This window comes from Medicago sativa, chromosome 6 (genome assembly GCF_051527215.1).
Source record: "Medicago sativa cultivar Bolivia chromosome 6, Bolivia_mono, whole genome shotgun sequence".
In the NCBI taxonomy this organism is placed as follows: Eukaryota; Viridiplantae; Streptophyta; class Magnoliopsida; order Fabales; family Fabaceae; genus Medicago; species Medicago sativa.
Window position 1 is genome coordinate 81185607 of NC_140754.1, and position 23832 is coordinate 81209438.

The 23832-nt window shown below is 34.6% G+C and overlaps 3 protein-coding genes across 7 annotated transcripts in view; 2 read left to right on the forward strand and 1 right to left on the reverse strand.

The window, feature by feature from the left end:
- The first annotated feature begins 35 nt into the window (after positions 1-35).
- Positions 36-6180, forward strand: LOC146917313 (annexin D5-like). Its single transcript, XM_085721867.1, has 10 exons — positions 36-111; positions 929-1062; positions 1197-1412; positions 1618-1833; positions 1916-2005; positions 2516-2578; positions 2716-2789; positions 5591-5709; positions 5819-5859; positions 6100-6180. The coding sequence occupies exons 1-10, from the start codon at positions 36-38 to the stop codon at positions 6178-6180; spliced, it is 1110 nt and encodes a 369-aa protein (XP_085577993.1).
- A 1131-nt stretch (positions 6181-7311) lies between these two features.
- The window catches only part of LOC146917314 (annexin D5-like), a 73186-nt gene continuing 56665 nt past the window's right edge, over positions 7312-23832 (forward strand). The window contains exons 1-6 of one of the 2 annotated variants that reach the window (XM_085719110.1): positions 7315-7548; positions 8800-8945; positions 9280-9495; positions 9983-10198; positions 10279-10368; positions 10582-10978. In XM_085719110.1, the coding sequence (XP_085575236.1) occupies positions 7473-7548; positions 8800-8945; positions 9280-9495; positions 9983-10198; positions 10279-10368; positions 10582-10785 (948 nt within the window). In that variant the 5' untranslated portion in view covers positions 7315-7472 and the 3' untranslated portion in view covers positions 10786-10978. Of the gene's footprint in view, positions 7549-8799; positions 8946-9279; positions 9496-9982; positions 10199-10278; positions 10369-10581; positions 10979-23832 lie in introns of those variants that run through there. The other variant, XM_085719111.1, reaches the window with a different exon arrangement.
- LOC146917315 (TMV resistance protein N-like) lies at positions 9650-18960 on the reverse strand. Of its 4 annotated transcripts, none has more exons than XM_085719107.1 (7): positions 18424-18960; positions 17174-18278; positions 16793-17011; positions 15973-16689; positions 11870-12268; positions 11414-11584; positions 9650-11060 (listed from the first exon to the last, which is right to left on the reverse strand). In XM_085719107.1, exons 1-5 carry the CDS (start codon positions 18924-18926, stop codon positions 11885-11887), a joined length of 2928 nt encoding a protein of 975 aa, XP_085575233.1. In that variant the 5' UTR covers positions 18927-18960; the 3' UTR covers positions 9650-11060; positions 11414-11584; positions 11870-11884. The 4 variants fall into 4 exon arrangements, with proteins under 4 accessions (XP_085575233.1, XP_085575232.1, XP_085575235.1 ...); XM_085719106.1 differs by having other exon boundaries at positions 11414-11621; XM_085719109.1 differs by having other exon boundaries at positions 10920-11060; positions 11414-11621; positions 17183-18278; positions 18424-18955.

The following is a 23832-nucleotide window of genomic DNA, read 5'->3' on the forward strand; positions in this document are numbered from 1 at the left end:
TTTGTTTTACTTTTATTGTTTTCATTGAGAGGAAGATGGCTACACTTGTTGTACCTCCAGTTCCTCCTTCACCTCTAGACGATGCCGTGCAACTTTACCGTGCTTTCAAAGGTACTCTCGAACCCCGATCCCTGCATATAATATGCAGTATCTCTGCCAACTGAGCTAAACTTATGGGGATGTAGCATGCATGCTTTTAATCATGCCTTATGAGTTATGAATATTGACTGAGACACTGCTTAGTAAAATGTGTGAAACTTCACTTTTAAGCAACGTTTATAAAAAAAATATATGTATCCTTCTTATATAATGTATGCTATTAGAATTTGATTTTACGTAATTTAATTCCACAAAATCGGCTTATAAGGCGATGATTGTTGTTAAAAGTTTTATTGGACGAGATAAAACCTAAACATAGGTTGATAAGTGGAGGCATTTCTCATCTTATGAGCGGGTTTTATAAGGGTAGGTTTAGGTCTATCTCAAAGTTTAATATGGTGTTGGACCCTATCCAAGATTCGTTAGTTCATCTGCTGTCCGATCACTAAGATTAGGACAATCAAGTATGTTGATTGTTATTGATGTGTCAGTCGGTTAAAAGTCTCATATTGAATATAAGAGTAAATGTTGAGCAACATATAAGTGAGAAAACTCAAATATCCTATGCCTTAAGGTGTTGGATGAAGATGCGGTGTACAATCTCATTTATGTGATTGCACTTTGTCCAAAGTGACAACGATCATGCCCAATGTTGCTCCTCCGAAAGTCCCATCAAAAAATGTAATACATGACGCTCTATTATAATGTACTAACAAACTAACATTTTTCAGTAACACTACCAACTTTCACAAACTTTTATGCTCCTAATAAGTATTTTTCCCCTAATTTCATTTTAGAAAAAAGTGTAGTTTGATTTGTGGTTATGCAGGATTTGGCTGTGACACAAGTGTTGTGATCAATATTCTGGCTCATCGAGATGCGACGCAGCGCGCCTTCATCCAACAAGAATATGAAACAACATACGCGGAGGAGCTTTCTAAATGCTTAGTTTCAAAGTTAGAGGTACTAAATTCCTAATGAGACTATACACTCAATGAACATGTTATTCAAATTACACGACGTTGTACCTTTTAGTTCGACTTTATAGATTTTTCATTGTTTGGTTATTTTTCTGAAAGTATACTTTGGTTTTGCAGACTGCAGTCCTGCTTTGGATGCCTGACCCTGCAGGACGCAACGTAGAAATCATTAGGAAGTCTTTAATTGTGGACAAAAACGTTGAAGCTGCTACCGAAGTAATTTGTTCGCGTACTCCATCCCATCTACAATATCTAAAAAAGATATACCATTCAAAATTTGATGTTTATCTCGAGCAGGAAATTGAATATAACACTTCTGGGGATCTGCAAAAGGTGAGGTTTCAATGTGTAAATGTCGTTTATATTGCGCATGAATCATAAAAAGTTCCTCGCAGGGTGGTGCAAGTACCTTGTCTAATAAGATTACTTGATTGCTTTCATGATAATGTGTCTTAGTTTTTTGTTTACAAAGTTAATAAAACAAAAGAGCTGCAACTACTAATAACTAATCCATTTATGCAAAAAAAAACTTGTTAAGCTCTTGCTTGCATATGTAAGCACCCCTCGCCAGGAAGGCCCCGAGTTTAATAGAGAAATCGCTGAGAAGGATTCAAAAGTTCTATACAAAACCGCGGAAAAGAAACTCGGATCCAATGAAAAGACTTTTGTCCAAATATTCAGTGAACGGAGTGGCACACATTTGGCTGCCGTCAATTCTTATTATCATGACATGTATGGTCACTCACTGAAGAAGGTAACTGGATCAAATTGATCTTATCAAACTTCAACTTCATTTATCTATTGTGGTATATAATTTCAAGCTGAATTTATATCAGGCAGTAAAGAATGAAACATCCGGGAATTTCGGTCGAGCACTTGTGACAATAATTCAATGTGCTACTAATCCAGCAAAGTATTTTGCAAAGGTATTCCTCAGCCCTTCAACTTTAGGAAAATGCTTCTTTTAGGATCTATAGAATTTTCTTTTTACCCTTATCTTATTTTTAATAAAGAGGAACTAAAATATTCAACACATTGCCAATGTTAGGAATTAAGGTAAACGTCTGCAATTTTTGTTTTGTGAATACTACGTGTACCTACACATTTTGATGTACAAAGTAGGCCGATTGTATTAGCTAATTAATTTGGATTAACTTATTTGAGTTTAACTACTGACGTAAGCATTTGTGAGACTGTTTAGAAGAACTTATGATATGTTCACAAGCTGTTTATTTCCTAAAGCCGTCTAGAATAGATTATGAAAACAATGTTAAACTTTTTTATAAAAAATTTTACTTTATTATATTTTTGTTATAGAAATGGCTAATGCATAAATACTATAACCACTTAATTAAACTGTTTATCCAAACATGGCATGAATGTCTTAATTTTCCTATACAAAAAATTTGTAAATTCATACTTTTGCCACCATGCAGGTATTGTATAAGGCAATGAAAGGTTTAGGGACTAATGATAACACACTCATAAGGGCAGGGCCGGCCCATAGCCCGTCGAGGCTGGGCTATGTCACCGGGCCTCCAATTTTTTGGGGCCCAAAATATATTTTTTTTTATATGTAAAACACAGAAATAATGGTTATATATCTATTAAAAGCAAAAATATTCAATTCCTTCAGCGTGCTGAAGTGGCGCAGTATGTTTTTGTTGAGTGCGAGGTCTCTACTTCAAGTCCCACCAAATTGAGTGTGAGGTCTCTACTTCAAGTCCCACCAAAGTGCCAAAGTGTGTTTTATTTTTAATATTTTTTTTTTTAAAATGACTTATTTATTTGTTTTGGGGCCCATAATTTAATTTTTTTTGGCATCCTTTATAAAACTAAAACTGGGCCTATGAATTTGTTAAGACGGCCCTGCATAAGGGTCATTGTGACAAGGACTGAGATTGATATGAAATACATCAAAGCTGAATATGCAAAGAAATATAAGAAGACATTGAATGATGCAGTTCACTCCGAAACATCAGGCAACTATAGGGCTTTTCTTCTCGCACTTTTGGGTCCCAATAATTAGTCAAAGATGTTCAATCTTGTGTTAGTAGCCTCCTAGCAAGTTTTAAAACAGTTCAGTTCGATATTTTGGTTTTTTTCTAAGCATGGAGCAAAAAGCCGAAGTAATTAGGCTCATTTTATGTTATTTGGTTTTGCTTTAAATAGAATAAGAATGACAATTAGTTGTCATGAAATTGTTGTTATTTGTGATTTGATCAAGGGAGTGACTAGGCTCAACAATTCCTAGAGGTTGATTATTGCTTTATTCCAGTTATTTCCTTTTAATTGGCAGTTACACATTGTTGCTTGTTTCTATAAGTGTTGCCATATAATAAAGATATTTGCATTGTAACTTTTCCTTGCATACAATGGTTATCCTAAGAGATAAGAACTTTATAAATTTTACTACTTGACTGCTATACAGTATCCTTGCTAGTTGCTACTTTGTTCATCAAGATTTTGGTGTCAATGTCGGGGATTGTTGATCATTTCAGCAAGGCAACGGCAAAGATTGTTTTAAAAATTAAATTTAAGTTTTATTTTAGACAACTTCTTTTAAATCGATTTTTCTATTATTTTATTTATTGCTTTTAAATTGGTGGATTCTAGGGTGAACCATCAAACAAGTGGTTCACCGGTGGACCATTTATTATTTATCATCAGATGAGATCAATGGTTTAGATCCATTAAAATTATAAAAGAGAATATTTGCAATTGACCACACACAATCTTGTCCTTTCTCTTCTCCCTTGTTTTGAGTCTCATCACAACTACCACGTGCATCCTCATCCGTGCATCCTCATCCCACGGTGACTCTACCGTCACCACCACCACCACCACCATTACTAACTGGTGGTTCTTTTTTAAGGCAAGAAAAATTTCACTCATTAATTTCCCCCTCTTTTATAAAGATGTAAGATCTCTGCAAAATTGATCAAATTTTTGTTAATATTCCCTCATTCCGGATTTGAAATTGTGTTTCATGTTTGTTGTAGGTGTTCCACTTCTTATAATACCCAATTTCAAATTCCTCTGTTTGAAGCGCTTGTCCTTTGGATTAAGTTTTGTTGATTAATTTTCTTAATATTTGAATAAGATGAAAACAGGAAGAACATTTAAATCAATGGGATTTCAGCGATTCTTGATTAACATCCATTTTTCTTATATAAGCACTTAAAGAAAATTCAAACCAATTTAGTAAAAACATAGAACATATGAGTTTTAATTCTTTCAAAATAAAACATGAGTTTAAACCAATGGTTCACGTTAATAGAAAAGGCACCAGAGTGAATGAAGAAGGTGAGGTATGACAGGATTGTATGTGGGCAATTGTAAATATTCTCTTTTTTAATTATAATAGATCTAAACCATTAATCTTATCTGATGGTAAAAATTAAATGGTCCACCGGTGAACCACTTGTTTGATGGTTCACCCTAGAATCCACCTTTTAAATTATGTCATCTATTCCAACTTTCTTATCTTTTTTTTTTGAAGATGCTAAAATGGATTATATTACTGAAAGCCTGGAGATTTCAGCACAAGGAGTGCCAAAACCCCATCTGAAAGAGTCAATTACAAGTAATAACAAAACGGGGAACCAAACCAGGAAAGCTTCTTTCTTGTTGTCTGCAGTAACTATCTTTTTGTTTATGCGTAGCAAGAAAGCTTCTTAACTATCCTGAGATCAAAAGGAGGAAGTAGATATGGGAGATAATCCACCACCACCGCACTCTCGAAGCACATTAGGGGATTTCCGCGCAAGGACGAATAAAGGACAAATCACTCGCGATTTTCAACCAGTCCATCTGGTATCTTTTGATATTAAAATTTTTTATAAGATGTATATATTGGAGGAGCGGTACAAGATCCAAATGAACATCTAAGTAGGTTTTATGAGACTTGTCAGTATTGCTGCCTAGATAGAATAACTGAAGACTAGAAGAGACTACGGCTTTTTCCCAATTTTACTAATCGGGAAAGCTAAGGATTGAATGTTGGCTATACCAAGTGGGACCATTACCGCTTAGGACGAGCGTGAAGAGATTTTTTTGGAGCGGTTCTTTCCAGACACATATAATGTATGTGCTCTATATTATAGACCATATACATCATTTATTGAGTAAATATAAAGTATGAATTTTTACTTATAATAATGACTAGAGATTATAGTAGTAGTTGGAGCATGAGTCACACCATATATGAACAAGGAATAGGACTAGCAGAAGAAACAGAAGAAGAGGCAAGCTTCATGGGAGGCTATCAAAGAGATAGTCCGTTATCTAACACTCACATACAAATAAGAGATTTTTTATTCGAACGGTCTAATAATTTTTGGCGTTTCCCAGTTAAGTTAGTACTTATAGATAACTTCCATTTTTTTATAATAAAAGGAAGGAAAAAAACTTGGTAAAAACCCATTCTGATGGATATCCATAGGGGCCATTATGATCCTAGACACTATTGAAGTTTCATTGATCTGATGGTGAATGTTGATGTCATCTAGAGGCTGTACGAGGATTAGCGAGATATCACGCCTTTACAAGACATCTGTTGGTACTCAGGTTGGATCATGGCTGACAAAGAAAGGAGGTGCCTTCACTTGCTGGAGCGGGTTCTCAGGCAGTACGACTATGTCCAAACCATTCCCATATCTCCTACGATGTTGCTTGCTCTTGAGCCAAAGGATGTGGTTGTGGCCTTTTAGGATTTTCTGATCCATGTCCTTGACCAGGCGCAAAGGGGTCGGCATACAACGGCGAGGAAGCTTTGAAGGTATGAGGAGGAGACATCAGATGGTTCTACAATACATCTCATCCTATTATGAGCGACCATGTGCCCATTGCTGAGTACACAGCTCCTGTCTCTCCTTATGAGGAGGTTATGCTTCAGCAGCAGTGGGTCATACAACTTCCTGACCCACTCTAGATTATTGCGAACATTAGAGCTAGAGTGGATAGTGCAATGGAGCTTCCTAATGTGTTTTCATCTCCAGTCTTTATCGGTGTGTTGCAGGGCATCCAGTCAGAGTATAACATTTTGCAGGAGGAGCCGGTTCCCCGGAGGATGACTAGGAGCCATAGTCTAGAGGAGTAAGGTTATTTTTTAGTGTTTTTTTAACATAGGAAATTCTAACAAGTGCCCCAATGACACTTGTTTAAAAGTTTCAAGTAGAAATTTTTCTTTGAAATTGTGTATTCAAGAGATTGAAACAACAAAAAGTAATTTTTTCTACCTAAAACTTATTAATTAATTCTATTTTTGAATCTATGGCACTTTTTAGCATAACCCTTATAACATTTGTATATTTTTAGATGTTTTTATGACATTTTGGCGGATTTTGATGTAATATATTTATATTTACGCCTTTGCGTTTTTTTATAGAATTTAATTAATTTTTGGTTTTATTTTACGTATTTAAATTTTGAATGAATGAATGATTCAATGATTGAATGTATGTATGAATTAATTATTGCATGAATGGATGAATACAAGGATAAAAATGAAGAAATGGATGTATAGAAATATGAATGAATGAAGGAAAATAGAGAAAAAAGGCAATTCTACCGTTTTGCTACTTGACACAAGCAAAACGTGAGTTAACTACGTTGACTTATAACCTGTGTGACTTAAGTCACGTTGAGGTATAATCTGTGTGACTTGAATCACGTTGGGGCCACCAAACGTAACTTAAGTCACATTAGTAGTATTATCGTCAGAACACGTGGGAATGAACAATTTTCATTGGGAGAAGAGCAATTTTCAAATTAAATAGCATTGTACTCTACGAAATGAAAACAACAAGGAAAATGCTACTTTTCAAGAAAAAAAGCTTCAAGAATTTTTCAAGAAATAGTTGGCAAATTTTAATTGGATGATTTAATTGTCCACTTCCTATTTTTCAGCCACACCTCCTTGAATTGTGGCAAATAATGCATTGTGATTGGCTATTCTTTATTCTTGAAGAATTCTTGATGATATTTTTCTAGAAATATAGCATTGCTCAAACAACAAATTTAGCCGGTCATGTATATTTTTTTTTGTTACAATTAGCCGGTCATGTATATAAAACAAAAACTTCGTAAAAAATTACATCATCAATGCACTTATTAAAAAATTTGTTTAAATTATTTGAAATGAGTACATTTATTTTTTGAGAGGGAAATGATTACATTTTTTTAGAATCCGTTGCATTATAAATTGCATGTTGTACAAATGGTAAGTGTTGGGACCAGGTTTATTAAATACTCATTCCATTTCTATGGTGGAGTAGTTGAACCACAGTTACATTTAATTACAAGAAATTTCTTGGTTGTTTCTTTGTTTCTTTTCATTTCTTTTCTTCTTGTTTTACTTTTTCCGTTTTCATTGAGAGGAAGAACAAGAAGATGGCTACACTTGTAGTACCTCCACTTCCTCCTTCTCCTAGAGATGATGCCATGCAACTTTACCGTGCTTTCAAAGGTGCCATATTTCTCTATCTCTCCCTCTCTCTCTCTCTCTATATATATATATATATATATGCTTATAATCTTGCTTTTGAAAATTGACTGAGACACTGGTTTTTAAAATGTTTGAAACTTCACTTTAACTAATGTTTCTAAAAATTTATCCTTCTTATATTATGTAGTGTATACTCTTAGAATTTGATTTTACTTTTTACCAAAAAAGAAAAAAAATGATTTTACTTAATTTAATTTCACAATATTGGTTTGTAAGGTGAGACTTGTTTTTAAGAGTATCACATGATAAGATAAGAGCATCTCCAATGGGGGTCCTTACTTAACAAGGACCACTCCCCGTTAAGGACCCCACATTGGAGGAAGAAAAATTGAGTCCCCGTTAAGGAACGGACAGCTATATAAGGACCCTCTCTCTCCTGGGTAACTAACGGGTCCCACGTTTAAAAAAGTAATAAAATGTGTACTACTTGGTCTCACTTGCATAAAGAAGTAATAAAATGTGTACTACTTGGTCCCACTTGTAAAAATGAGTAATAGATAAATTATTTTTGTTTAATATGTAAAGATAGTGGGACATATTTAAGTACTTTTCATTGGAGTCCTTATTAGTAATTGCCATTGGAGTCATTGAGTCCTTAATAGGTACTTTTATTAAAAAATTATAAATAAGTGATGTGTCACGTGGGGTCCATTTAAGGAGTCCTTGTTAAGGAACTACCATTGTGGATGCGCTAAGGCTTCAACATATGGATTTATAAATGAAGACATTTCTCACCTTATAAATTACCGGTTTTGTAACGGTTAATCTAGACTTGACTCTAATTTTAATATGACATTAGACCCTAGTCAAGATCCGCTCAACCATTTGTTATCTGGCCACTAATATTAGGCCACTTAGGTAAGTTGACAGTTGTTGATGTGTCAAGTATGAGTTAAAAGTCTTACATTAAATATAAGAGTAGATTTTAAGCAACCGATAAGTGAAAAGACTCGTATACCTAATATTTTAACGTGTTGGGTGAAGATGTGATTGATCTTTGTCCAATGTGACGATCATGCCTAATGTTGCTCCGCTGGAAGTCCTAACAAAATGTGATACATGGATGATGCTCTATTTATAATGCATTAACAAACTAACAAACTTTTTTCAATAACACTACTAACTCTAACAAACTTTTATTTTCATAATATATAAGTATTTTTCACCTGATTTCATTTTTAAAAAAGTGTACTTTGATATATGGTTATACAGGATTTGGCTGTGACACAAGTGCTGTGATCAATATTCTTGCTCATCGAGATGCGACGCAACGCGCCTACATCCAACAAGAATATCGAACAACATACGCAGAGGAGCTTTCTAAACGCTTAGTTTCAGAGCTGAGTGGAAAGTTAGAGGTACTAAACTACTAATGAGTATCATTCAAGTGCTACTTTGTATCTTCTACTTTATACATTTTTAAACTGTTTGTTTATTTTTCTGAAAGTCAATTTTGTAGCTTTCTAGGTAGATAAATTTGTAAAGAGTTAAGGAAGAGATCAATCTCTTGCATTAAAAAATGTAAAAACTTTCTGTAGAATTCAAATCAAGCAATCCAACCGGCGTTGAAAGATCATATATAGTAGATCAAGTTTTCAATAACTTAGTACTTCTCTCTTTGGAACTTTGAATCTTTTAGTGGTTTTTTTCCGTAGAATATTTTGTTTATCTCACACTATTTTGGTTTTTCAGACTGCAGTTCTGCTTTGGATGCCTGACCCTGCAGGACGTGACGTAGAAATCATTAGGAAGTCTCTAACTGTCGACAAAAACCTTGAAGCTGCTACTGAAGTTATATGTTCGCGTACTCCATCCCAACTCCAATATCTAAAACAGTTATACCATTCAAAGTTTGGCGTTTATCTCGAGCATGAAATCGAATCAAACACTTCGGGGGATCTTCAAAAGGTTAGGTTTATGTGTAAATGCCATTTACATTGAGCCTTTGTTATCACATCCCAAATTAGTCACATTAATGGTCCTCCTAGCATATTTCTTCTGCCGATTATAGTACATACAAGCCATTGTACAGTACTAGAAAAAGTTGAAATAGCAATGGAAATTTAAAGATAAAAAATGTGAAATTCATCTCTAATTACGTCGATAAGTATTAGTGGGTGACCAATTTTTTTTTTTCCATGTCTAATTTTTGTCGTTGTTTCAACTTTTTCTGATCGTGAGCTAAGCACTTTTAAGCACTTATATTGCTCTAGACTCGAAACGTTAAAAGGTTAAAATTCACTATAGTTTATAGGTTATTCTCATAAGGTGCAAAAACATTGTCGCATATGATTGCTTTCATGATAATGTCTGTTAGATCTTTGTTTCCAAGTTAATATAACAACGGAGCTGCTATAACTGAAAACGAATCCATTTATGCAAAAACCTTGTTAAGATCTTGCTCGCATATGTAAGCACCCCTCGCCTGGAAGGCCCCGAGGTTAATAGAGAAATCGCTGAGAAGGATGCAAAGGTTCTTTACAGAGCCGGGGAAAAGAAACTCGGAACTGATGAAAAGACTTTTATCCAAATATTCAGTGAACGAAGCGGCGCACATTTGGTTGCCGTCAGTGCTTATTATCATGACATGTATGGTCACTCATTGAAGAAGGTAACATGATCACTTTCATCTTGTCATTTTAATTTCATTTATTTATTTTGGTATTCAAACTCAAGCTGACTTCGTATCAGGCAGTAAAGAATGAAACATCGGGGAATTTCGGTCACGCACTTCTGACAATAATACAATGTGCTCATAATCCAGCAAAGTATTTTGCAAAGGTATTCCTATGTCCTTCAATTTTAGAAAACTGCTTCTTTTACAATCAACAAAATTTCCTTTTTGCCCTTATCTTATTTTTGTTATAGAAATGACTTATGGATAAGCACTTATATGATAAGCGCGTATGCTATAAGCACTTTTTATCCAAACATGGCATGAATGACATTACTTATACAAAACATATGAATATTCATACTTTTGCAACCATGCAGGTGTTGTATAAGGCAATGAAAGGTTTAGGGACTAATGATAACACACTCATAAGGGTCATTGTAACAAGGACTGAGATTGATATGAAATACATCAAAGCTGAATATGCAAAGAAATATAAGAAGACATTGAATGATGCAGTTCACTCCGAAACATCTGGCCACTACAGGGCTTTTCTTCTCGCACTTTTGGGTCCGAATAATTAGTCAAAGATGTTCAATCATGTTTCGTTATGGGATATTTTCAAACTTTGATGTTTAGATGTTCTCAACTTGGTAGTTTTATGTTCTTTGTGTTGCATTTGTAAGCATTATCATGAACTTGCATCCGAGTTTCAGTTAGGAACTTGTGTACTGTCAGCATAATTTACATATTGAAGTGTGAACAATATTTTAAAAACTGACCAACCGTAGATCAGAAAGCTCTTTTCCAATAATGACAGTTTAGTTTGAGAAACTCGTCCAACCGTAGTCATTTTGACCTGGTATGCACATTTACATAAATAAATCAAAAAACCCTAATAATAATAATAACTTACACCTCTAAAAAAAAAAAAAAAAAACTTACATTATAGCAACAAAAAATCAGACACGTATCATTATGAAAAATTTAGTTTTGAACAACTTATCCCATTCAGCAAAAAAAAAAAAATGTATGTTCCTCCTTATAGCTTAGAAACCATGGAGAGATATCCCTATAGTCCTTTCTATTTCTACCAAATATCTATGTCAAAAGTCAGAACACGTAGTAAATAGTGATTGTTTTTTCCACATTTTTGGGAGGAGGGAACAATTTTTTAGCATTACAGAAGTACTCTAAAACGTAAGCACTCACCAGGGGCAGGCATGGATTGCACGAATGAAGATACGTCGAGATGCAAAAGGATCGTGTGCAATGTTCAATTCATACCCAATGCATGAACGAAACAGTACAACCGAGCTGCAAAGCATACCATTTCTCAATTCCCTGTCGAGCAAGCCACGGAGTCTGTGGAGTGAGCCACCTCTAGACATCTCGTATGACAATGGAAAAAGCAAGATGACTACATATGTGTTTTACAGACAAAGTAAATTCAAAGAAGAATGAGTACCGACAAGACATTCTGAGAAGAAAATGAAGGAAATATTAAAGAGAAATGGTGAACCAATTCGTCAGAATTTCAAAAGAAATGGATAACCAATTTTTATCATAAGTGTCTGTGCTACAAAGCATCATCCACATAATCTTTCGTCATGTCTCATCAATTGAAAAACATTTCCAAATTGGTTTATAATAATGATAAAGATGTACCTGGGATAAAGGAATTTAGCCATGTTGTTCGTTTTCTTTTGTTTCAGCAAGCACCAAGTTCCGCATGCCTGACATTAAAGCTAGACACTGCTGCTGCAAAATTTCTGTCTCTGAAACTCCCACTTCCACAAATCCATTCATTTTTAGATCAAACAAAATTGTATGTTCCGAGGTCACAGTTTCATCTGGAAGAGTGTATTCATAGCCGTTCACAAAATAATTGACTTTAGCTTTAGCCAAATTCTCTTCCGGAAGAATAATAATAAAAGTTATACATGGGATTTCTTTGCAAAACCAGAAAGAAATTGTGCCTCCCCTGCTTTGGTGCTCGAACCAATCTGGAATCCCCTCATTTCCGTTTGGGAAACGAAAATAGGTGCCTCCAGTCTCATGTAGTTTCTGTTAGTTATACAGAAGAATAATAATTACACTATGAATTATATATATATATATATATATATATGATACCAAAAGTTGCTCTTGCTCTTGTTGCTCGTATAGTGCAGATATGTAAAGATTAACAGGGAAAATCACAATGTTTTCTATATTAAAACTGGAAAATATGTTACAAGGCGGAAGCAAAGCGTGCATCTAACAAACAACAAGGGCTCCTTATAAAGGAGAAAAGGTTCAGTATTTGAACCGGTAAAATGGCAACCTAAACAAATGGTAGCCGGTTACAAAAGACAAAACAACAATTATTGCAAAAGCCGGGTGCTCATTGGGCCCCATCGACACTTTGACAATAAACACAACAAAACAAACAACTTTAACAAAGTTGTCAAAAGAAAAAGAAAAAGAAAAAGAAAAAGCTAAAGCTAAAGTTGATTACGACTAAAGCTAAAGCTGAAAAGGACCATTTGTCCTAGCCAAAGATTCCTTCTGATAATTGATTGTCAACCACTTTGCTTTGCTGGCTACTATTTCAATCATAGAATCCCAAATATCTTCCATTGTAGGATCTGGTTGTGATTCACCAGCAGGGACTTCTTCGTCTTCATCTAACTCTTTAGACCCTTTTGAGGATACAGACATATTATCTTCTGGGAAGGAGCAGAAAAACTGGTCTTTCATAAAATCAAGAACTCTGACCTTAATTTGATCATTAGTTTCTTGAGGATATTTCCTCTGAAAGTAGGTTTTAACTTCATTCATAGAGAAGTTTTGAGTGTTAGGGGTTTTAACACTTTTAGTCTTCTCTGAAGAAATAGATGCCTTAATTTTTTCAGATATAATTGTTATATCGTCTGAACTCATATTAGTCCAGAATTTATAAAAGAAATTTCTTTGTAAAATAGGAACATTAAAACTGTCCTTAGATATAGTAATATTCCATCTCCAGATCCACGGAATCTGGAACTTACAGAAGAAAAGACAAGGACATTGTCCTGTGATGAGCTTACTGGAAGCGACCTTTTCAATTAAAGGACTAGTATTACACCAAGAAGTATACAAATTTTGTATTTCAGGAGGAAGAATTTCTAAGGATGGACCAAATTTTTGCCACCACGAGAAAAACCAATTTGGAATAGTTTTTTCAACAATTTCTGGATTGACGGAAAAGAACCAAGAATGCTTGTTCTTAGGATTTTGATAATAAAATGTTTGAGTGAAAGCATTAACATAGTCCCAATAGTTAAAATTAATAGAATCATTTTGGCTATCTATAATCGCTTTTTCATTGTTTGGGTTAATTCCCCAATCCTTAGGTAACAAAATCTTGTTAATGTGACATTTGGAAAAACTTATAAAGTCTTTAATGTTACCATTATGATGATTATGAGTAATGGTAACTGATCCTGATCCGATCAAAAGCATTTCAAGGTGTGGCCTGGATTTTCCAGCCATACCAGGATATCCTCTGGTATCTAAGTATCTATCTTTAATAGACCAACCATCACTATTATTTAGCGAAAGGTCTTCATCATCAATATGCATGATGGTTTCCACAATAGGATTTTCAAAATACTCTTGGGAAGATTCTTCCTGGGTTGCTTGCTTGTAAGATATTATCTTACCTTTTGCAGAAGAAGAAGAGGATGCTTCTTCTTTTTTTATATTAGAAAAATTTGGTCTTGCTTTGTATTGAACAACTGACCAATCTCCTATTATAGGAACATTAGGAGTAGATTGAGCTTGGGGCAACATATTATTGCTCCCTTGATATCCTCGACCGTATTGGCTACGGCCTCCTCTCCTCTTCCTGATTTCTTAACTCGTGAATTTTTGCAGGGCTATGACAACCCCTTATAGGGGGAGAGGAGGCCGTAGCCAATACGGTCGAGGATATCAAGGGAGCAATAATATGTTGCCCCAAGCTCAATCTACTCCTAATGTTCCTATAATAGGAGATTGGTCAGTTGTTCAATACAAAGCAAGACCAAATTTTTCTAATATAAAAAAAGAAGAAGCATCCTCTTCTTCTTCTGCAAAAGGTAAGATAATATCTTACAAGCAAGCAACCCAGGAAGAATCTTCCCAAGAGTATTTTGAAAATCCTATTGTGGAAACCATCATGCATATTGATGATGAAGACCTTTCGCTAAATAATAGTGATGGTTGGTCTATTAAAGATAGATACTTAGATACCAGAGGATATCCTGGTATGGCTGGAAAATCCAGGCCACACCTTGAAATGCTTTTGATCGGATCAGGATCAGTTACCATTACTCATAATCATCATAATGGTAACATTAAAGACTTTATAAGTTTTTCCAAATGTCACATTAACAAGATTTTGTTACCTAAGGATTGGGGAATTAACCCAAACAATGAAAAAGCGATTATAGATAGCCAAAATGATTCTATTAATTTTAACTATTGGGACTATGTTAATGCTTTCACTCAAACATTTTATTATCAAAATCCTAAGAACAAGCATTCTTGGTTCTTTTCCGTCAATCCAGAAATTGTTGAAAAAACTATTCCAAATTGGTTTTTCTCGTGGTGGCAAAAATTTGGTCCATCCTTAGAAATTCTTCCTCCTGAAATACAAAATTTGTATACTTCTTGGTGTAATACTAGTCCTTTAATTGAAAAGGTCGGTTCCAGTAAGCTCATCACAGGACAATGTCCTTGTCTTTTCTTCTGTAAGTTCCAGATTCCGTGGATCTGGAGATGGAATATTACTATATCTAAGGACAGTTTTAATGTTCCTATTTTACAAAGAAATTTCTTTTATAAATTCTGGACTAATATGAGTTCAGACGATATAACAATTATATCTGAAAAAATTAAGGCATCTATTTCTTCAGAGAAGACTAAAAGTGTTAAAACCCCTAACACTCAAAACTTCTCTATGAATGAAGTTAAAACCTACTTTCAGAGGAAATATCCTCAAGAAACTAATGATCAAATTAAGGTCAGAGTTCTTGATTTTATGAAAGACCAGTTTTTCTGCTCCTTCCCAGAAGATAATATGTCTGTATCCTCAAAAGGGTCTAAAGAGTTAGATGAAGACGAAGAAGTCCCTGCTGGTGAATCACAACCAGATCCTACAATGGAAGATATTTGGGATTCTATGATTGAAATAGTAGCCAGCAAAGCAAAGTGGTTGACAATCAATTATCAGAAGGAATCTTTGGCTAGGACAAATGGTCCTTTTCAGCTTTAGCTTTAGTCGTAATCAACTTTAGCTTTAGCTTTTTCTTTTTCTTTTTCTTTTTCTTTTGACAACTTTGTTAAAGTTGTTTGTTTTGTTGTGTTTATTGTCAAAGTGTCGATGGGGCCCAATGAGCACCCGGCTTTTGCAATAATTGTTGTTTTGTCTTTTGTAACCGGCTACCATTTGTTTAGGTTGCCATTTTACCGGTTCAAATACTGAACCTTTTCTCCTTTATAAGGAGCCCTTGTTGTTTGTTAGATGCACGCTTTGCTTCCGCCTTGTAACATATTTTCCAGTTTTAATATAGAAAACATTGTGATTTTCCCTGTTAATCTTTACATATCTGCACTATACGAGCAACAAGAGCAAGAGCAACTTTTGGTATATATATATATATATATATATATATATATATATATATATATATATATATATATATATATATATATATGAAATATTATATGTCAAATACTAGCGCAATAAAACAACAACAACAAACCTGACTCAATAACATTCTTCTACTTGAGGAACTCAATGATTCACATCGTATTGCAGAAAGCTCATTCAGATTTGGCGGAATCCCTCTAATTTCCACAAGAGACTTGCAGTCGTCCAAATAAAGGATCTTAAGAAGGTGACATTCACTAAGGCACTCTGGAAGAATTTTGAAATTGTTACCCGTTAAGTTTAGATTTTTCACATTAACACAACACTTGAGAAGTATTGGGAGACATTCATCTGAGAGATTGCTTTTGTGGAGTATAAGATCTTCCACATTTGACAACACCATAGAATACATTTTATCATAAGATTTTGGGAACCTGACCATTCCACCTCGATCTATTCGTAAGCAATGAAGTTTACTGAGATATTGAAATGAAAGTGGCAATTCTAAGGAAGTATCAGATAACACAATCACTTTTATATTTTTCATCTCGCATAATAATTCTGGAAAACTCTTGAGACTCTTGCAGAAAGAGAGTTCCAATTCCCTAAGAGATGCCAACTGTAAGGGTGGAAAACTCTTGAGCTTGGTGCATTCCTTTGCATTTAAGATTTCAAGTTTATTTAGGTACCCAATTGAACTGTCAATTGTAATTAAATTACAACAATTTTCAAAGGATAAATTTTCCAAATTCGGAAGACCTGAGACATTGGGTATATGGGTTAAATATTGAGAATGATCAAATGTCAAGACTTTCATATTTTGGAACTTCTGCATGAACACAAAGAAGAAACAAACAAATAAAATAAAACACTATAATTTAATAGTTAATTTATAAATATACACAATTGGAAAATTAACTTATTTCACTTGCCTTGTTCACAACAAAAGATGATAGAGACTCCGAAGTACATCTTTTCCATCTCAATACTCTCAAACTACTTGGAAGATAATTGGGACGTTTAGAAAAATGGCCGTTTTCAATGATAAGTGTTTTGAGGCTTGTCATCTTCTTGAAGCCATTTCCATTCCACTCTATTACGGATTTCATTGGGGGGAAATTCATATATACCATTTCTATTTTACTAGTTCCCTTTAAACAAACAAAAAAACACCTGAATCAATCACAATACAAACAAGATATATAGAAAATGTACATGTAATTAAGTGTAAAGAAACTAGTCTGAGATGGTCATAAGAGCGAAGTCATGGTTAAATCTAAAATTAAAAAAAAAATCATATATATCAATCTTACAGTGTTTACCTGTAAAACGTGAACTATATCATCATGATACCACAGCCTACTGCGTTCTCCAGGCTCATTAGGTGATTCTTGTCGGACGATTTCTTTACCCATGTCCTCTATCAAGTCATGTAAAGTCACTTCATCCAGATAACTAATCTTTATGAGAGATTTATCAGCCAACACTTTGAGGTGGCTTTTTATGCGATGACCATAATGACCATGAAGTATCTCATCGACTTCTGCCCTTCTACACCCATTAAAGAAACAAGCAATATCCAAAAAGACAATCCGTTGTTCTTCGTCCAAAGTGTCAAAGCTTACTTTAAGTATTTTTTGGATATCTTCATGTGGAATTCTTTCATACTTATCTAAGGTAGACTCGCATTCTTCTATACTCTTTCCAAACAAGTTGGAACCCACTACTTCCAAAGCTAGTGGAAGGCCAGAAGCATATTTAATTGCACGGTTTAAAATATAATCATACCTTGAATCATTTTTGTTACTTTTAAAAGCCTTCGTTCTTAACAATTCAAGAGCTTGCTCCTCATTTAAACCATCTGCTTCGTATATTTTTTTAATCCCGTGAGATGATAACAAATGTTTATCTCGAGTGGTAATGATGACTCTACTGCCATGACCGAACGAACTAGGCTCTCCGATCAAAACTTGCAATTGCTTTAGTTTGTTAACGTCATCAAGAATCAGCAGAACTTTCTTTTGACATAGCCTTCGTCTTATGATTGGAATTCCTTCATTAACATGTCCAAACGGTTCTTTAAATCCGATTGATTTGGAGAGGAGCTGCTCTTGGAGATATATTAAGCCATGTTTATCTGAATTCTCTCTCACATTATGAAGGAAACACTTACATTCAAATTGTTTAGCAATTGAATTATAAACTGCTTGAGCAAGAGTTGTCTTACCCATTCCACCAGTTCCAAGGATTCCTATTATGCAGACTCCATCATTACATCCCAAGTCTAGAAGTGAATTCACTTCTGATATTCTAGATTCGAGTCCAACAAGGTGCTCAGCAACATGTAAAGGAACATGGTTGATCTTGTAGGAGATGTCTGTAACTATTTTTTCAATAAAATCGCATTCATATTCCTTTCTGTCCAATAAAAAAATATTTAAATAAATGCACAAGAATAACAATCACATCCATGTAAAGTATATGTTTTTCTTTAGCATTTAACTTAAGGAAGATAATATATGTGTATATGGTAAAACAACAAGGTTGAAATGAAGAGGGGTACCCAATATTGAAATGATAGCCGGCTAAGTCAGCAGCTTGGTTAAGAGCTTTCTTCCATTTCAGCAACCGCTCAATGTTTTTCGTGTTATTTTGGAACCTCTCTTCATGCTTAGCAAGTGCTTCACCATAACTATAATTCTTATGTCGGACGTGAGAAGGGTCCACATCATAGAACACTGGCAGAACAAGGCGATCATTTTCCTTGAAGTAGTCAATGATATGGACAAGTTCGTCTAAACAAAATGAAGAAGAAGCATAGTCCTTAGATAAGACTATAATGGCAATCCTCGAGTCTTCAATGCACTTGCAGAGCGATGGTGTGATTTCGTCACCTCTCTTAAGCTCCTTATTATCAATGAAGGTGTGGATTCCTTTGCCGGAAAGAGCCTTCAAGAGATTACCCGTGAAACCGTATCGAGTGTCAGTACCCCTGAAACTAATGAACACGTCATAGCTGAAGTCATGAGAGAGGGAGGAAGAGGAAGAAGGTGATTTAATAGCCATGAGAATAAATGGTAGTGAGAGTTATTTATGACGTATAGTTTCACTTAAGAGTTATTTATATATAAGTGTCCATTTAACATTAGTAACAAATCTTCCTTCTCATTTCCTACATTCGTGTGGACCAGTCACACAATTATTGTATAACTCGTTTACATACATTATGTATAACTCGTTTCCCTAGACGCCGGTAGTTTGAGTGTTGTAGAATTTTATAAATGATTTGCGACCCATTTTCTGACTTGGAAACATTTATTTATACTAGAATAACTAACTGGCGAACCACTAATCCATGATCAGCACTTCCTCCATCTTGGACAACCGCTTGTCCCACGTTCCCACTAGGGAAACCACCTTTGAGCTTGAAATCGTGTCTTTCCCGCCTTGACTGCTCTACTTCGATGCGATCATACTTACCTGAACGAAACAAGACAGAAAAACAACGTCGCACAAAGACGACGAACAAAACAACGTCGCACTAAGACGATGAAATCACGAAAGAAAAAACGAAATAGATGTGAAAATCACTTATTTCAATAGAAGGGAAATAGAAAAACGAGTTAGAGGAGTGATATTGGGTCAAAAATTGACCCTAAATCACCCCTCTTTGGTGGATGAAGGAGAAGAAACTTAGGGTTTTGCTGACAGCTCACAAGAGAGAAAGGGAAGAGAAAACCAAACTCATTGAGATGACTAAAATTCGAATTTTTATAATATCTTTTTAGACTCCAAATAAATTATTACTTCTCTTATTATTATGCTTCATCATTTAAAAAAAATAAAAAATTAGAAAATTTATAACATTATTTTTAGCTTCCGAAAGTTTTGTCTAAATAACTTAATATCTTTTATATATAGTTTTTTTTAGGGTTATATTAACTAGTATCGTTAAATCATTATTTAAAAAATTAAAAAAATTCATTAAAAACAACAATATTTTATCTTTCAAAAAATCTAATATATCACTTTTGATCATTTTTCAATACAGTATTTTCATTCTAAATTGTTTAACAAAGAGTCCAAGCACATTCTTTTGCATTTCCCAATTTTATATTACCCCAAAGCATCTCAATGGGGGACATATGGTTCTTTGCTCCCTATTTTATCCCTTCATCATTTCATGGTAGCCACCCACCACTTTTCACCCTATCAATTATCGTTCAACTTTTTCTTTAGTGAAAATCATTGAAGAACCATTATTTTTGTTGCCCTTGTGCCTCGTCATTAATTGTCCCAAAAAATTAGAAAACATGAAAGGGAGTAACTGTCCCAAAAAATTAGAAAACATGAAAGGGAGCAACTGTTATATATATATTTTTTTTGTGATGGCCGAGATTTGAACCCTGAACCTTGCATATATAATACATTATCCTTATCAGTCGAGCTAAGCTCACGAGGACAAACTATTATATATATTACACTTCCTTATCCTTTTTCTATAGCCGCCGTGTGGACCAGTCACAATAATTGTACCACCCACCTCTTCCTTCAATTTCCTTTCAAGATCACTTCTTGCTAAAATGATCAATTATTGTTCAACTTTAACTTTAGTGAAAATCATTGTAGAACCATTAATTAGACTTCTTAAAGTTTTTCATTTTTACTACTGCAATCTTTCTTCGTTACTTCTTGAGAGTAAAATAACAGTATATGAAATAAAAATAAATGTAGTTGTTCTGTGGACTCCAAAATCAGATAAGAATAGGAAATTAAGAAGCATAGTAATAGTAATAATAGAAATATTCGTATCCTACTCTCTTCATCATTTGTGTTATTTAAACATTAGTAAAATCTCATGTGATGTTAGTTTATGGTAAGAGTTTGACTATATAATTTTAAAGGACAAAGTTTAAATTTTATATTGAACTGTTGTAAAATGATCATTATTGTTCCGATTATTGTAATTACACTTAATTATGTGATTTTTTTTCAAATTATTAGCTGTGTCGTGTCACTGTCCGTGTCCGTATTCGTGCTTCATAGCTCCCTATTAAATATTGTTGCAACAGAGAAGATCAATATTTATTACTTGACAAAATGATTGTGTATAAACCTCGTGTGTAAACCTCATCATTGTTCCTATTAAATAAAACATTTATAAAGTAACATTAGTAGATGACACACTCTAATTGGCCAATGGTATATAACATTGGTACCATTATGTTACACAAGTGCAAACAGAACAACACTGTCCTTTCACCGAAAAGCACATTTGATTTCAAGAACATCACAACAAATTTTCGTACTCTCTCTAAAATTGTCATCATTCCTTTTGTCTTTGAGTTTCAATCACAATATTTCCTTGCTACGAACAATATGCATTATTAACTTTCATGAAATTCATTTTATTTGTTGTTTCATTTTTAACATGCAGGTTTGTGACATTAACCCTAGATAATACGATATCTTAGAAGCTATTTGAGTGGTTGACTTGAGGATTTGAATATAAAAGTTTACGCTATAACAAAATTATTGCAACAAACATGTGTGCTATGAAGTCAAGGATTTGATATAAAAGTTTACCACTTGAGTTTTATTACATGACATTGCAAATGGAGATGACTTGAGCTCCAAGTAACAGGCTTTAGGGTTTTACTTAGACAATAAGCTACTGCCAGTCCATAGTATGTTATGGTGCTCTTGCAGATTAGCTATATATAGCTTTGTAATCATTGAACAATCATAATAATACAATCATATTTTCAGTTTCATAATATGGTATCAGATTTTCCCTCAAGGGAAAGTTTGTTACGGTCCTTGTAACCGTTTTCCGTTGTGCCTTGTGGATGAAGTTTGTTGAATCTTCATCTTCTTCCTTCGTTTTCCGCCATTTTCGTTGCTTCATTTGCAGCGATTCTTGTTGATTTCTTGTTGCTTTTGTGAAGAATCTTCGTGTTCTTCTTCGTTATTGAGTTGATTTCACTCAATTTGTCTTTTCTGTTATCGTTTTGATCTTCGCCATTTCTGCACCTTCTTCCAACTTCTTTCAATTGCAGAACAGTAGGAAATGGTATGAGAAATTAACTTCCATACTCATTCAACATAACTACACTCAGGCCTCTGCAGATCATTCTCTATTCACTAAACACACTGATACATCCTTTACCATCCTTCTGGTTTATGTGGATGACATTATCTTGGCAGGCAATTCATTATCTGAGTTCCATCACATCAAATCCATACTGCATTCTTCTTTTAAGATCAAGGATTTGGGAAAATTGAAGTATTATCTTGGTCTTGAAGTGGCACACTCTAAGCAAGGAATTTCTTTATGTCAAAGAAAATATTGCTTAGACCTATTATCTGATTCAGATACCATCAACTCCAAACCTGTTTCTACTCCCTCAGATGCCTCTCTTAAACTTCATAATGATACATCTCCATTATATGAGGACATTCCTTCTTATAGAAGATTGGTTGGTAGGCTTCTTTACCTCAACTCTACTAGACCAGATATCACATTTATCACACAGCAGTTGAGCCAGTTCCTTTCTAGGCCAACTCAAACACATCATGCTGCTGCTTTAAGAGTCCTCAAGTATCTTAAAGGTTGTCCAGGAAAGGGTCTCTTTTTCCCCAGAAACTCCTCTCTTCACTTGCAAGGGTTTTCTGATGCAGACTGGGCAGGTTGTGTGGATAGCAGGCGCTCCATTTCTGGTCAATGCTTCTTCATAGGCAACTCTCTGATATCATGGAGGACAAAGAAACAAACAACTGTTTCTAGGTCTTCTTCTGAAGCTGAGTATAGAGCTTTAGCCTCAGCAACTTGTGAGCTGCAGTGGATTTTATATCTGCTCAAAGATCTCAGCATTCAAAGTTCCAAACTTCCAGTTTTTTTTTGTGATAATCAGAGTGCCCTTCATATAGCTGCCAATCCAGTTTTTCATGAACGTACAAAGCATTTGGAGATTGATTGTCATCTTGTAAGGGAGAAACTCCAAGCTGGCATCATGAAACTTTTGCCTGTTTCTTCACAGGATCAGCTTGCTGATTTTTTTACCAAGTCATTACTTCCTCAGCCTTTCAACACTCTTATATCCAAGTTAGGGTTGCTTGATTTGTACCAACCTCTAACTTGTGGGGGGCTATTACATGACATTGCAAATGGAGATGACTTGAGCTCCAAGTAACAGGCTTTAGGGTTTTACTTAGACAATAAGCTACTGCCAGTCCATAGTATGTTATGGTGCTCTTGCAGTTTAGCTATATATAGCTTTGTAATCATTGAACAATCATAATAATACAATCATATTTTCAGTTTCATAATAAGTTTCATTTTTAACATGCAGATTTGTTCTATATTTGCATACTATGCTATACTAGGCCTTAAAACAAGTTAGAAGAAAAGGACGAGAGGAAAATGAGAGTGTTTGTTGCGAGGTTTCGAAAGATAGTAAAGTTCACCCGAGTCTTGAAATGCATTTTATTCACTTACACTTCAGAGCCTTGCAAATTCAGAATACCACTCCTTCAATTAAACAAACACAGATGCCACGAAGTCAAGGATTTGATACAATGGTTTACCACTCTGCATCGCACTTGCGTTTCATTTTTAACATACAAGTTTGGAACAATCTTAGAAAATACTTCATTCTTCTCTATGAAGAACCGAGACAAATACGTTCACTAGACATGACACTGTCATGCCGACACTGCATGTGTTAGTGTCCAACACCGAACACGCCGTTAAGGGGAAGTCTTACTAGCGGTTTGTGTTTGAGACCTTAGGGTAGCTCCTAAGGACAACAAACTAATAGAAGTAAAGGAGTGGAAAGAGAAATCAATCCTAAATTGTCTTGATTAAGCTCTTATATCCAAACATGTAAATAACTACATACAAACTAATCATTCTGAGGACTTCCTTTTCCGTATGCCTATACAGTTGGATAGAAGTTGAACTCATATTTTC